General features: G+C 42.7%; 1 protein-coding gene across 5 annotated transcripts in view; it reads right to left on the bottom strand.

Annotated features, from left to right (window-relative positions):
• osbpl9 (oxysterol binding protein-like 9) overlaps positions 1 to 12018 on the bottom strand; it is a 232894-nt gene that overhangs the window by 192685 nt on the left and 28191 nt on the right. For all 5 annotated transcript variants that reach the window (XM_085982919.1, XM_085982918.1, XM_085982920.1 and 2 more), the window contains exon 2: positions 11807 to 11857. In XM_085982919.1, the coding sequence (XP_085839045.1) occupies positions 11807 to 11857 (51 nt within the window). The remainder of the gene's footprint in view (positions 1 to 11806; positions 11858 to 12018) is intronic.

The raw sequence follows: 12018 nt of genomic DNA, 5'->3' as shown, positions 1-12018 counted from the left end.
CCCACAAAGATCTCGCGAGCTCTGTGGCGAGAAGTTCGCTTTTCCGATGTTCAGTTAATATCAGTGTAAATTAATGGGGAATCCCTAACGCTTCTTGCTGTGACGTCAACAAGCTGTCTAAGCAGCCAATCACAATGCAGGGTTCTCACAGACCAGGAAGTGAATACGCTCCTTTTATTCTAACTTTTTAAAATGTTAGAGAGCAAAACAAAGATTGGGGCTCTCACATGGGGAAAAGGTAAAGCTGAAATAAACAAACTTTAAAAAAAAGATTTTTTTTAAGTTTCTTAAAAGTCGTAATTTTTTTTAATGGATAAATTTGACAGCACAAAATTAAAATTCGTTTTTCAGGGCCATAACGTTTGTTTAGCAGTCAATACGCTGTTAAAACCCCAGTTACACCTAATCCAAAAGAGTATAACTTTTAATGGAGTATTTAACAGCGATATTACCGCGGAAGGGTCAAAGATTTCGTCAGTTTCCATGATTTGACAGATTACACTGATTGCCGGCTGTGTGTGGAGGGGGGGGGCGGGGCAGGGGGGTGCACAGCGCAGCCAGTGTCGTAGCAGTGAATGACTGACCGCAACTTCAGGATTTCCGCGTTAGGATGCGCATGCGCTAAATCCTGAAGTTGCGGTCAGTTTCAAAGGGGTGATAACAGCAAACACTGATCGTTCACTGTTTCTACCCATCGCAAATTCCAGGTCATTAAAACAAAAAGCAAAGTACCAGATGCTGGGGATCTGAAATAAAAATACTTAGCAGGTCAGGCAGCATCTGTGGAGAGAAAAACAGAGTTAACGTTTCAGGTCTGTGCCCCTTCGTCGGGACTGAAAGAAGTTAGGAATGTAACCAGGTTTTAAGCCGGTGCAGAGGCAGGGAAAGGGGGGGGGGGGGGGGGGGGAGGAAGGAACGATCTGTGATTGGGTGGAAGGCAGGAGTGGTTAAATGTTGCCATGGGGATGGCAGAATCATCAACAGCTGCCACCTGAAAAAATGTGGGCAGAGGTTATGGTCCGAAATTGTTGAACTCAATGTTGAGTCCAGAAGGCTGTAAAATGCCTAATCGAAAGATGAGGTGCTGTTCCTCGAGCTTCATTGGAACAGTGTAAGAGGCCGAGGATGGAGAGGTCAGAGTGGGAGTGGAGCAGAGAATTAAAGTGACAAGCATGCCTTCCTCCCCTCCCCCCCTCCCTTTCCCTGGCTCTGCACCTGCATAAAACCTGTTACATCCCTAACTTTTTCCAGTTCTGACGAAGGGTCACAGACCTGAAATGTTAACTCTGTTACTCTCACTCTCTCCACAGATGCTGTCTGGTCTGCTGAGTGTTTCCAGCATTTTCTGTTGTTATTTCAGATTTCCAGCATCCGCAGTATTTTGCTAGAGAACATTTTAGGTTGGGCCCCTTCATCAGAAATAGAAAAGGCAGGCATATTATGCAAAGTTTGTGGAATTGGAAATACATATTTTGAAGGAAGCGTGTGAAGTAATAGGATTAACAAAGATATGGTTAAACCAGGATGCTTGGAGATCAAAAAAATACCTGGGTATAGGGTCTACAGAAGGTATAACAAAGCAGGTGGGCATTGGTAACTCAGGCAAGAGAGGACTGTATCAAAAAGGAAGAAATTATAGAAGTGCTTAGGGTGATGCAGTGATTGAAGTGGTGGAAAATAAAGAAAGAAGTTAACTATTGGTTGTTGTAAACCTTCTGAACTGGATGAATGGAAGGAAATAAAAAGAGAAAGGAGTAAGAGAAAGAGAGAGAAAGGAGACAGAGAAAGGGGAGGAAATAAACAAAGAATGAATAATAGAAAGAACTTGCATTTATATAGTGCCTTTTACATCCTTGGGATGTACCAAAGCACTTCACAATCAATGAATTGCTTTATATTGTAGTCGCTGTTGTTTTGTAGATAAATGTAGCAACCAAATTGCACACAGCACGGTCCCACAAACAGCAAGTGAGATAAATGACAACTAAGGCTGTTATGGTGGTGTTGGTTGAAGTATGAATGTAGGCAGGCACACCAGGAGATTTTCCATGTCCACCTGAACAGGCAGACAGGGGTTCGCTTTAACTCCAAAAAGACGGCAGTTAACAATGCAAGAGTCACTCAGTATTCCAATTAAGTGTCAGCTCAGATTAAATGCTCGAGTGGAACTTGAAGCCACAAAAAACATTTCCCTCTCAGTTATGGAGATGACGACAGTGAGGGGAATATTTTCGAAGATCAGGGAGACCCCCAAAAAAGGCCAGAACATTAATTCTGGAAATTTCAATCACCCAGTTACTGACGGAGAAAACAAGGAAACAGGAAAAGCAAAAGGGAGTGCAGGTTTCTAAACTAGTGCAGGATTGCTTCCTTACTACTGTTCCTACAGCCAATGCAGTCAGCAGCTAATCTGGATCAATTCCTTTCTAATGATCTGTGTTTATACACAAGGTAGAGTTACAGGGTTCTAATGTAACTTAAAGTGCAATATTTTTATGTTGCTATCCTTGTTGCGTACCATCATGAACTTTTCAAAGTGCAGCCTGAGGAAATGTAAAATTAGTGCTTTTAAGAAAGAAAACTGAAATACAATAATGGTTGGAAGATCAACAATAGAAATGTAGGAAGGATTAAACAAAATCTTGATGATGCTACAATCAATATTCTTTCCAGTCAAATTAAAACTGATTAAAGGACAGCAGAGGTCACTTAGAAATGTACAAGGAGAGATGGAAAATTATAAAAGGACAGGTAAAGGCAGGTAAAATTAAACAAGGCAGCAAGAAAAACACCGAATACAAGATTGTTGAGCACATCTCAAGTAACAATGAAGAGTCTTTATATACACTAGCAGATCTCCCATGGCATGGCAAGTTGGACGATACACTGTTTTAGAAGGAAAATAGTCTTTTCCCATGTAACGGACCATATATTTTCTGCTGTGGAGGTGAGCTCGATCTCTTTCAGGCTACCAAGTCTAATTGTTATTAGGTAAACACAGCCTCAAGTCAATCAGATTTTAATTGTTACCATCAGGTTTACGATAGGAAAACCTAAGCCACTGTTTTAATATGATACCAGTTTATCTCCTGTGGCATTGTTCATAGGTGGTTCAGGGTAGAGAGAAGTCAAAGTAACATGGAATGGGAGATTTTTATAGTGATGGAGTCTAAGCACCAGGGTAAGTTTTTAGTAATGTGGTGGATGATTAATAAGTAGTAAATAGGGAATAGAGCAGGGAAGTGAGATAGAGAATCATAGAATTTTACAACACAGAAGGATGCCATTCAGCCCAACATGATAGCTATCCATTTACTCCCATTTCCCTGAATGGTCATACCCTTCTCAAATATGTATCCACTTCCTTTTCAAAAGCTATTATAGATTCTGCTTCTATTATGGTTTCTGGTAGAGCATTCCACATCCGATCAATCTTCTGTATAAAAATATTTCTCCTAATCGCTCCCTTCATCCTTTTGGTAATGACCCTAAATTGATGTTCTCCGGTTACTGACCCACCAACCCGTGGAAATAGTTTTTCCCCCATTACCTCATTAAAAACGCCTAAAAAATGTTAATACATCCATCAGGTATCTTGTAAATCTCTTTGTTCTAGTGAAAAGAAGTCCAGTTTCTCTACATAGCAAAAACCTTTGGGATCTTAACTCTCTTCTATATCCTCTCCATAGCATGGACCTCGTTCCCAAAGCTGGATATAATATAGTAACTGTGGCCTAATCAATACATTTTATAGGTTTAGCATTACCTCTTGATTGCGAAGTGGAGGAATGGTTAGCCCGGTCTGAGCATTGTACTGAGATATGTAAATTGGGGTTGATGGGGACTGATACGTGATGCAAATTATTAGCATTACATAATGCTGCTAAGAGTCAAAACATGGGAGTACGTAATGAAGTGAAATTAGTCATTCAATGATTGTTATACATGGTGAAGATGGTGTGCAACTAATCGACTTCCCGTGGCAGGCAGGAGAGGAGAGAGGATAGGGATGGGCAGGGGGGGTGTGGAAGTACAGTTTCTCACTTAGACACAAAATGGCTTCCTGGGCATAGAATAAAAACTTAAATGGCCGACAGCATGATTCACTAACCAGTCTCTAGGGAACGAGATAATTTAGGAATGCTATATACGTACTCCTTGTTTGTGATAAGCTTAACATGGAGCCTCATTATACCAAACAAACAGCCAAGGACATGATAAGGTAAACATCGGCCCACAGGCCTAGTTGGTACAGTGAGAGAACAGAGGGAACAGAGAGATCCCATAATAAAGGATTAGTTAATCTTATCCCAAGGTATTTCCGTTCGTTATTCTAACGCAGCCCGGAATACGTTGTTTCAATAATTCGCAAGGTCTGTGCCTTTGTAATCAGTTATGATTCAGTACTATGTCATGTGGCATAGAAAGCCTGTTTTGCTTCTATACTGTATAAATATACTACAACTCCTGTATTACTTTGAAGAGGTCTGATGTAGCCCTTGACTACACAACTCTTCCCTTGCAAGCAAATAAAGCCTGTCTTTAACGATACTTTGTGTTTAAAGAGTCTTACTCGGGAGTCGAGACTTCAACAGGGGTGCAGGACCCCATATTGTTGGTAAGGGGCTACCTATTTGTGCTTCAGTGTGGAGGGGTGCCAGCTGAAAATGTCACTCTCATTGGGGAGGGAGGTGAAAAGTGGAAGGAGAGAGAGAGAGGAGGAAGACAGACAGAAAGGAAGTGAGGAGGGGGTGGGAGAGGAGGATGGAGGGTGGGGGGGGGGGGGGGGGGGGAAGGGAGAAGGGGGGAGGGGGCCGGTCTCGGGTTTCAGTGGAGGGTTGCCAGATTTTCTCTCAGTGCGCGAGGGGGTCCAGCAGTGATCGGTGTCTCACTTGGGGGTTGGTGTTGAACTTGTTCTTGGGTGGGCAGGGGGAGAAAAGAAAAAGGAATCTGGTACCAAATTTTGTCTCAGGTGGTGGGGGTGTGGTTTGACTAGTGCTCCGCGATGGTTGCTGCTTTTGGTTTCTGCTTGAGCGGAAAGGTGTTGGCTGGATATTTGTGTCACACTGTGTTGCATTTCCAATTCTTTGACACTTTTCCTACCTGTTTCACGTTGGGTTTTGTCACTTTCCTCATCCTCTGCTATTTCTTTCTTTGGCTGGTGACCTTTCGGTGTGATTCATTCCTGTTTTATTCCATTATTTTTTAGCTCTTTTGTGCGGTGTTCCTATATTTTCCCATTTCGCTGCTGAGATAGCTTGGTCACCTTTGCCGATACCACTCTCGGCAACCGCCACCCGCATGGGCCATGCTCTTTGCTCTGACATTTAGAGGGGAATTTTAATTGGGTTATTTTAATTGGGTTGTTAAAAATTTCAAACCCAACTCCAACCCGCCTACTTCCGGTTTTAACGGAAACAGGATGTGGGGGGATCTAGCTTACCTGCTTCTGCCCGCCCACGCCTCCCCTTTCCCTCTCCCCACATCATAGGACACCCCACTGAACCACAATCTCCCCTCCAGCCACAATTCCCACCTCCCCATCCTCCGCCCCCCAACCCCGGTCTTTCCAATCCCTACTTTCTCCCTCCTCTGTGCACCCTGGTTGCGGCTTCCAATCTCCCGTACCCACCCCACCCGACCCTTCCGATCTCCCTCCACCCCCGACAGCTTCTATTTCCACTCCGGCCTCTGATCTGTCCCCTCCCCTCGCCCCAAATGCCTCCGATCTCCCCTCCGTCCTCCCCTCTGGCCCTTCCTATCCTTCCCTCCCCTCCGCCCCGCTCCCTGGCTGCAGCCTAGTGCCGAAGGCTTACCTGCCCAACAGCCAGCCACTCAATCTGGCAGGCTGCGGCCAGGAAATGGAGACAAAGGTGCTAATCAGGTTAAATTCAGCAGGACCTGAGGGAAACCCGTTCTTCCGGGTTTCCCGACCGCAAAGGAGCAACCCACCCCGCCCCCTCCCCCCCTAATATCAGGGCCTTAGTTTGTGAATCTGTTTCCAGTTCACTCTTTTTACATATAGTCTTCATGTGTTATTCCTTTTTTAATGACCTTTTCAGATATCTTTTTCTAAACTGCTTGGTTGCAAGGCTGAGACACAAGTGGGCTTATTATAATGTTTCCTTCAGGTTGGCCTGTCATGCAACGTTAAGTGAAGTAATGTTATGCCAACAGCAGCACCTACTAGTGCAATACCTTTGAATGTTGGAAACACACAATGCTTTTAATATAATAATAGATATATATTAAAGTAGTTATACATTTTATTTTCTCTATTTTATCAATAACCTCTATTTCTTTGATTACCAGTGAAATTACATGTTTCAAATATTTTGATGCTCCAATATTTTTTGCTTGGCTTGTCCATTTCTGCGCCAGTCTATTTGTTCTATGTATTTTTTTTGCCCTTCTACTCCAGTGAAGCACATTGTGTATTAACATAACAATTGACCATTTTTTATTTAGGATGCACCAGTATATAGTTTACCTGCAGCAGTGTCCATTTATTGTCTGTCTAGTGCTACTTAGGTCTGTCAAAGACATTCATTCTGTTTTATTAATTTCAGGCCCATCAATGCCAGTGTCTCAGATTCTTTAAAAAATATATGGATGGTACACATTTGCAAAACCACTCAGTACTAGAGCTCTAAATTCGAGGGTGGGAGGGAGCAGTTGGGAAAGAGGGCCAATGGGTGGGTGGGGAATCAGGATTGTAAGTGTGATTTTTTTTTTTAATGCAATACAGAAGAATACAGGAATCCAGCGCTGTCCACACAGGCAAAGATTTAAGAGGCAGTAAGAGGTACATGTGCAATCAGGAGCCATTTTGTTTATTCTAAATATAAACAAAAGAAAGCATAAGTCTTCAAAATCACCTGCCTTATGCCTCTTGCTTTTAAGTTAAAAAATCAATAATAGTTTTGATGTGAAGTGACTGCTTTTGTTGGTCTCTCTCCAGCTTCGCAAAAAGGCGTTTTAATGGATGAATTTATTCATGATATTCTGCAGTAAGCTTTTTTGGATTTCTTGGTTTAAAACCTTAATTTGGACTTTTGACATTTTAGTTATATGCCATAATTTGGAAAAGAAATTTGAATAATTTAATGGAATTAAGTTTTAAAAAGCAGAAATTTTAAAAACTAGAGGGGAAAAAACAAAACGTGGGTAATAAAAAAAAATCTGTAATTGCTCTGTCAATGGCTCAGCAAATATATCGTGTGACTTGAGTAACTGAGCTAAGCGAGATGAGGAAGGTTCCAGGTTTAACAGTCAGTCTGTGCTGAGTTCACTGACATCAGCCAAGGCTGCACAGGGGGCATTGCAATTGATGCAAATGCCCCTGGGATGGATTGGAGGGGGAAGAGAGAAGGGAGAAACAAGGTACAGTGCCTGTGTCCAATTGCTATCCACCAATGTTAGAAGCACGTGTGTGCGAATGTCAGGATCACATTTAGCTATGATGTCTCCATGTTGAGCATGCCGCCAACACTCAAGATCAAGGCTCACACAGGCATAATGATTACTTAAGCAGGGTAGCAGAGCATGCTCTTTGGTTGTGGAATCATAACTCAGGGCGAAGTAAACATCATCAGGAAAGCATAGAGAAATCTCCAGGATCTGACGGTTACCACCCCAGAGTATTAAAAGAAATAAGTGAGGAAATGCAGATTCATTACTCATAATTTTCCAAAGCTCTCCAGATTCAGGAATTGTGCTTTTTATTGGAAAATAATGGAATGTTATTTGTAATTTAAGAAGGGAAGGAGGAAGGAACCAGATAACTACAAATCTGTCAGTTTAACATCAATTGTGGGGAAGTTAATGGAGACAGAGACAGAGTGAGTGAGCACGTGGACAGGCATAAGCTGATTAGAATCAGAATGGATTCATGAAGGGTAGGTCATGTCTGACTAATCTAGTTGAATTTTGAGACGGTCACTGGCATATTTGACAGGGGAGTGTCTATATGGACTGGCAGAAGGCATGTGATAAGATTTTGCACATGAGATTATTAGCAGATATGAGAGTGCATGGAATTGGAGGTAACCTTGTGACATGGGTCGACATTTGATTGGGAGATAGGAGACATAGAGTTAGGAGAACAGGTTTGTTCGGATTGGCGGGATGCGATAAGTGGTGTTTCCCAGGGATCTGTGCTGGGGCCTCAGATTTTCACCATATAGTAATGACTTGGATAAAGAAATAGAGTTGTATATCCAAGTTTGGGTCTGAGAAAGACAAATTGGAATATTTTCTTAATAGTGAGAGACTAGGAGCTGTGGAGGATCAAAGAGATTTAGGTGTCCATGTAGACAAATCACTGAAAGTTAGTGCACAGGTACAAAAAGTAATCCAAAAGGCTAATGGAATGTTGGCCTTTATCCGAAAGGGGTTGGAATTCAAAAGTGAGGAAGTGATGCTACAGCTGTAGAGAGTCGTGGTCAAACCCCACCTGAAGTACTGTGTCAATGTTGTGCACCAAACCTCAGGAAAGATATATTGGCCGTGGAAAGGTTACAGCGCAGATTCACCAGAATACCAGGGCTTAAAGGGTTAAATTATGAAGACTGGTTGCATAAACTTGGCTAGTATTTCCTTGAGCTTAGAAGACAGAGAGATGATCTAATGGAGGTATTTAAAACGATAAAGAGATTCAATCGGGTAGATACAGTGAATATATTTCCTGTGGTGGGGGAAATCCAGACCTCAAGGGCATAATCTTAAAATTAGAACAAACCATTTACGAGTGAAATCAGGAAGCACTTTTTCCACATAAAGGGTAGTGGGAATTTGGAACTCGCTCCCCCAAAAGCTGTGGATGCTGAGTCAATTGAAATTTTCAACACGGAGATCAATAGACTTTTTGTTAGACAAGGTTATCAAGGGATATGGAACAAAGGCATGTAAATGGAACTGAGGTACAGATCAGCCATGATCTAACTGAATGACGGAATAAGCTTGAGGGGATGAATGGCCTACTCCAGTTCCTATGTTCACAGGCAGCTTCTATAATGCTTATAGCTAAAGATGAATTAGAAAGCTACTCTATCTATTAAGAAACCCAGAAATTGGTATTCAGAACCAGCCTGGATGCCAATCCAGATATGTGCCAAGAAGGAAAATCAGTTGGTGAATACCTCCGATCGAGAGCAATGGCCATCTATTCAGTTGTAATTACAAAATGTTTCACACTCATCCTAAGTAATTGGCCACCTAAAACAACAGAATCTAGGGCTTCAATGAACGAGGACATCTGGTAACTGTAGTATGCAATCTAGCAACAGTTATCAATTTTTCTCAAAGAGCAATTAACAAAATACCAAAACATACAATGATGCAATAATGAATTGTAATGAAGTACAAAACAAAAATCAAGTAAATCTACTTGAATAAATGCCTGACCTTCCACTTAGTACTCTCTCATCTACCGGTCTTCACTATCTGGGTCAAAATCCTGGAACTCCCTACCTAACAGCACTGTGGGAGTACCTTCACCACACGGACTGCAGCGGTTCAAGAAGGCAGCTCACCATCACCTTCTCAAGGGCAATTAGGGATGGGCAATAAATGCTGGCCTTGCCAGCGACGCCCACATCCCATAAACTAATTTTAAAAACTCAAATGGAACTTCCACGGCTACCACTTAAAGCTATCACCAAGAAATTTGATTTCTCGGTGTCAAAAACTTCTTTCCCCTCAACAATTCTTCACTGTCTACAAAACTCACCTCATTTAAGACATGAATACTACTCCCCAATCTGGGGAAACTTCTAGCACCTTTCCCGCACTCCTAGGCACAAAAAATATCCAATTCAATCTTTCTCCTAGAATGCATCAACTGTTAAAGCCCACCTCTTGGCTTTATCTTCTCTTGTGTTCTGTCGACTCTTTTCAAATTTGGTGACGTTCTGCTCTTTTCAGCTTGGCTTATCACCTAGATTTATTGTTACTACAACAACTTATATTTGTATAGCACCTTTAACATAGAAAAACATCCCAAGCTACTACTGTACAAAGGTGTAAAGAAAAAAATGGATGCCAAGCCAAAGGAGGTTAAGGAGGAGTGACCAAAAGTTTGGTCAAAATGTAGGTTTTAAGGAGGCTCCTAGGAGGAGAGCGACGTGAAGAGACAGAGGAGTTTAAGGAGGGAATTCCAGTTTGTGTTAGGCAGCTAAAGACACGGCAAAGGGAAGGGGAGGGGGGAATGCCCTGGAGGCCGGAGTCAGTGGAAACAAGGGCTTGGAGAGGGATGCAGCGATGGAGGAGGTTGCAGAGATAGGGTGGGGAAAGACCGTGGAGGCATTTAAACACAAGGATGAGAATTTTAAATTTGAGGTGTAGAGAGACTGGGAGTCAATGTAGGTCAGGGGTGACAGACAAACAGAATTTGGTGCGGGATAGGGTATGTAGAATTTTGGATGAGCTGGTTTATTGGGGTGAAGGATGGAAGGATGGTTAGGAGAGCATTGGAATAGTTGAGTTTGGAGGCAACAAAGGCCTGGATGAGGTAGGGGTTGAAGCAGGCAATGTTACAGAGGTGGAAGCGGGCAATATTTGTGATGGAGGGGAAGCTCAGCTTGGGTTCAAATAGGATGCCAATGTTGTGAACAGTATGAAATAACAGCAGAAAATGCTGGAAATACTCAGCAGGCCAGGCAGCATCCGTGGAGAGAGAAACAGAGTTAACGTTTCAGGTCTGGGACCCTTCATTAGAACAGTTCTGATGAAGGGTCCCAGACCTGAAACGTTAACTCTGTTTCCACGGATGCTGCCTGGCCTGCTGAGTATTTCCAGCATTTTCTGTTGTTATTTCAGATTTCCAGCATCCGCAGTATTTTGCTATTATGTTTGTGAACAGTATGGTTCAGCCAGAGACAGTGGCCAGGGAGAGTGATAGAATGGGTGGTGATGGCCGAAAGCAGTGGCTTTGATCTACCCAATGCTTGCAGTCTGACAGCACAGATGCAGTAGAGTCGTCGAGAGAGGTAGTGACGAGGTAGAGCTTTGTCATCGGTGTACATGTGGAAACCGGCTCGTCTGCAAATGCCAAGGGGCAACATGTAGATGAGGAAGAGATTGGAACCAAAGATGGATCCTCGGGGGCTCCAGAGGCAACATGTAGTGCTGGGAAGAGAAGTCATTGCTGGAGGTGCTCTGGCTACACTCGGAGTGTAAGAGTGGAACCAAATGAGGGCAGTCCCTGCTAAAGCTGGCCAACTGTAGAAAGGCATTGGTGTGGTTCACTGTATCAAAGGCTACAGAAGTTGAGGTAGACAGGGAAAGATAATGTACCACAGTCTCAGAGAATATAGTTTCCAACTTCGGTTAGGTCCATTTTGGTGCTGTGGGAGAGGTGGAAATCTGACTAGAAAGATTCAAACAAACATGGAGTTGCAGGCGAGATGGGGACAGATTTGGGAGGCCACAACACGTTCAAGTACTTTGGACAGGAAATGGAGGTTGAAGAGGAGGGCAGTAGTTTGGAAGGGTACAGGGGTTGAGAGCAGGTTTTTTGAGGAAAGACGTGATGAAAGGGAGAAGGGACCCTTTACAATGTCAGCTAGCATTGGGGCTAGGCAGGTAAATTGGTTGGCCAGCAGAGAAGTGGAAATGGGGTCTTATGGGTGAGATGAAATCAGAGAGGGCGTGGGGAATGATGGGAGAGAAATTAGAGAGAGACTAGAGAAAAACTACAAAAAAAATATACTAGGACAACCCAAGGCCCTAATGTTAAGAAATATCTTCTGATGGGTCGGCAATCCGATTCCAAGGATCTAGCAATAATGCAATATCTCATACTCACCCTCAGTCTAACACAGCCTCTTCGGGAACCTCGCATCATTTTATCCTTGGACTGGAAAGAAACAAAACCAATTTAGAAAATATTATCTATAGCAGCTACATGTTACAGCAACACATGAAACAAAAAAAACATTCAGACTATTTAAAATCAATACATTTAAAAACAATTAGAAGTGGCACCATCTTTGTGATACTGTGGGGAAGAAAAATAAC

This window comes from Somniosus microcephalus, chromosome 3 (assembly GCF_052327205.1).
Source record: "Somniosus microcephalus isolate GS21.2 chromosome 3, FLI_Smic_1.0, whole genome shotgun sequence".
Taxonomy (NCBI): Eukaryota; Metazoa; Chordata; class Chondrichthyes; order Squaliformes; family Somniosidae; genus Somniosus; species Somniosus microcephalus.
Note: the sequence above shows the minus strand (reverse complement) of the source record. Positions and strands in the feature narration are given on the sequence as shown.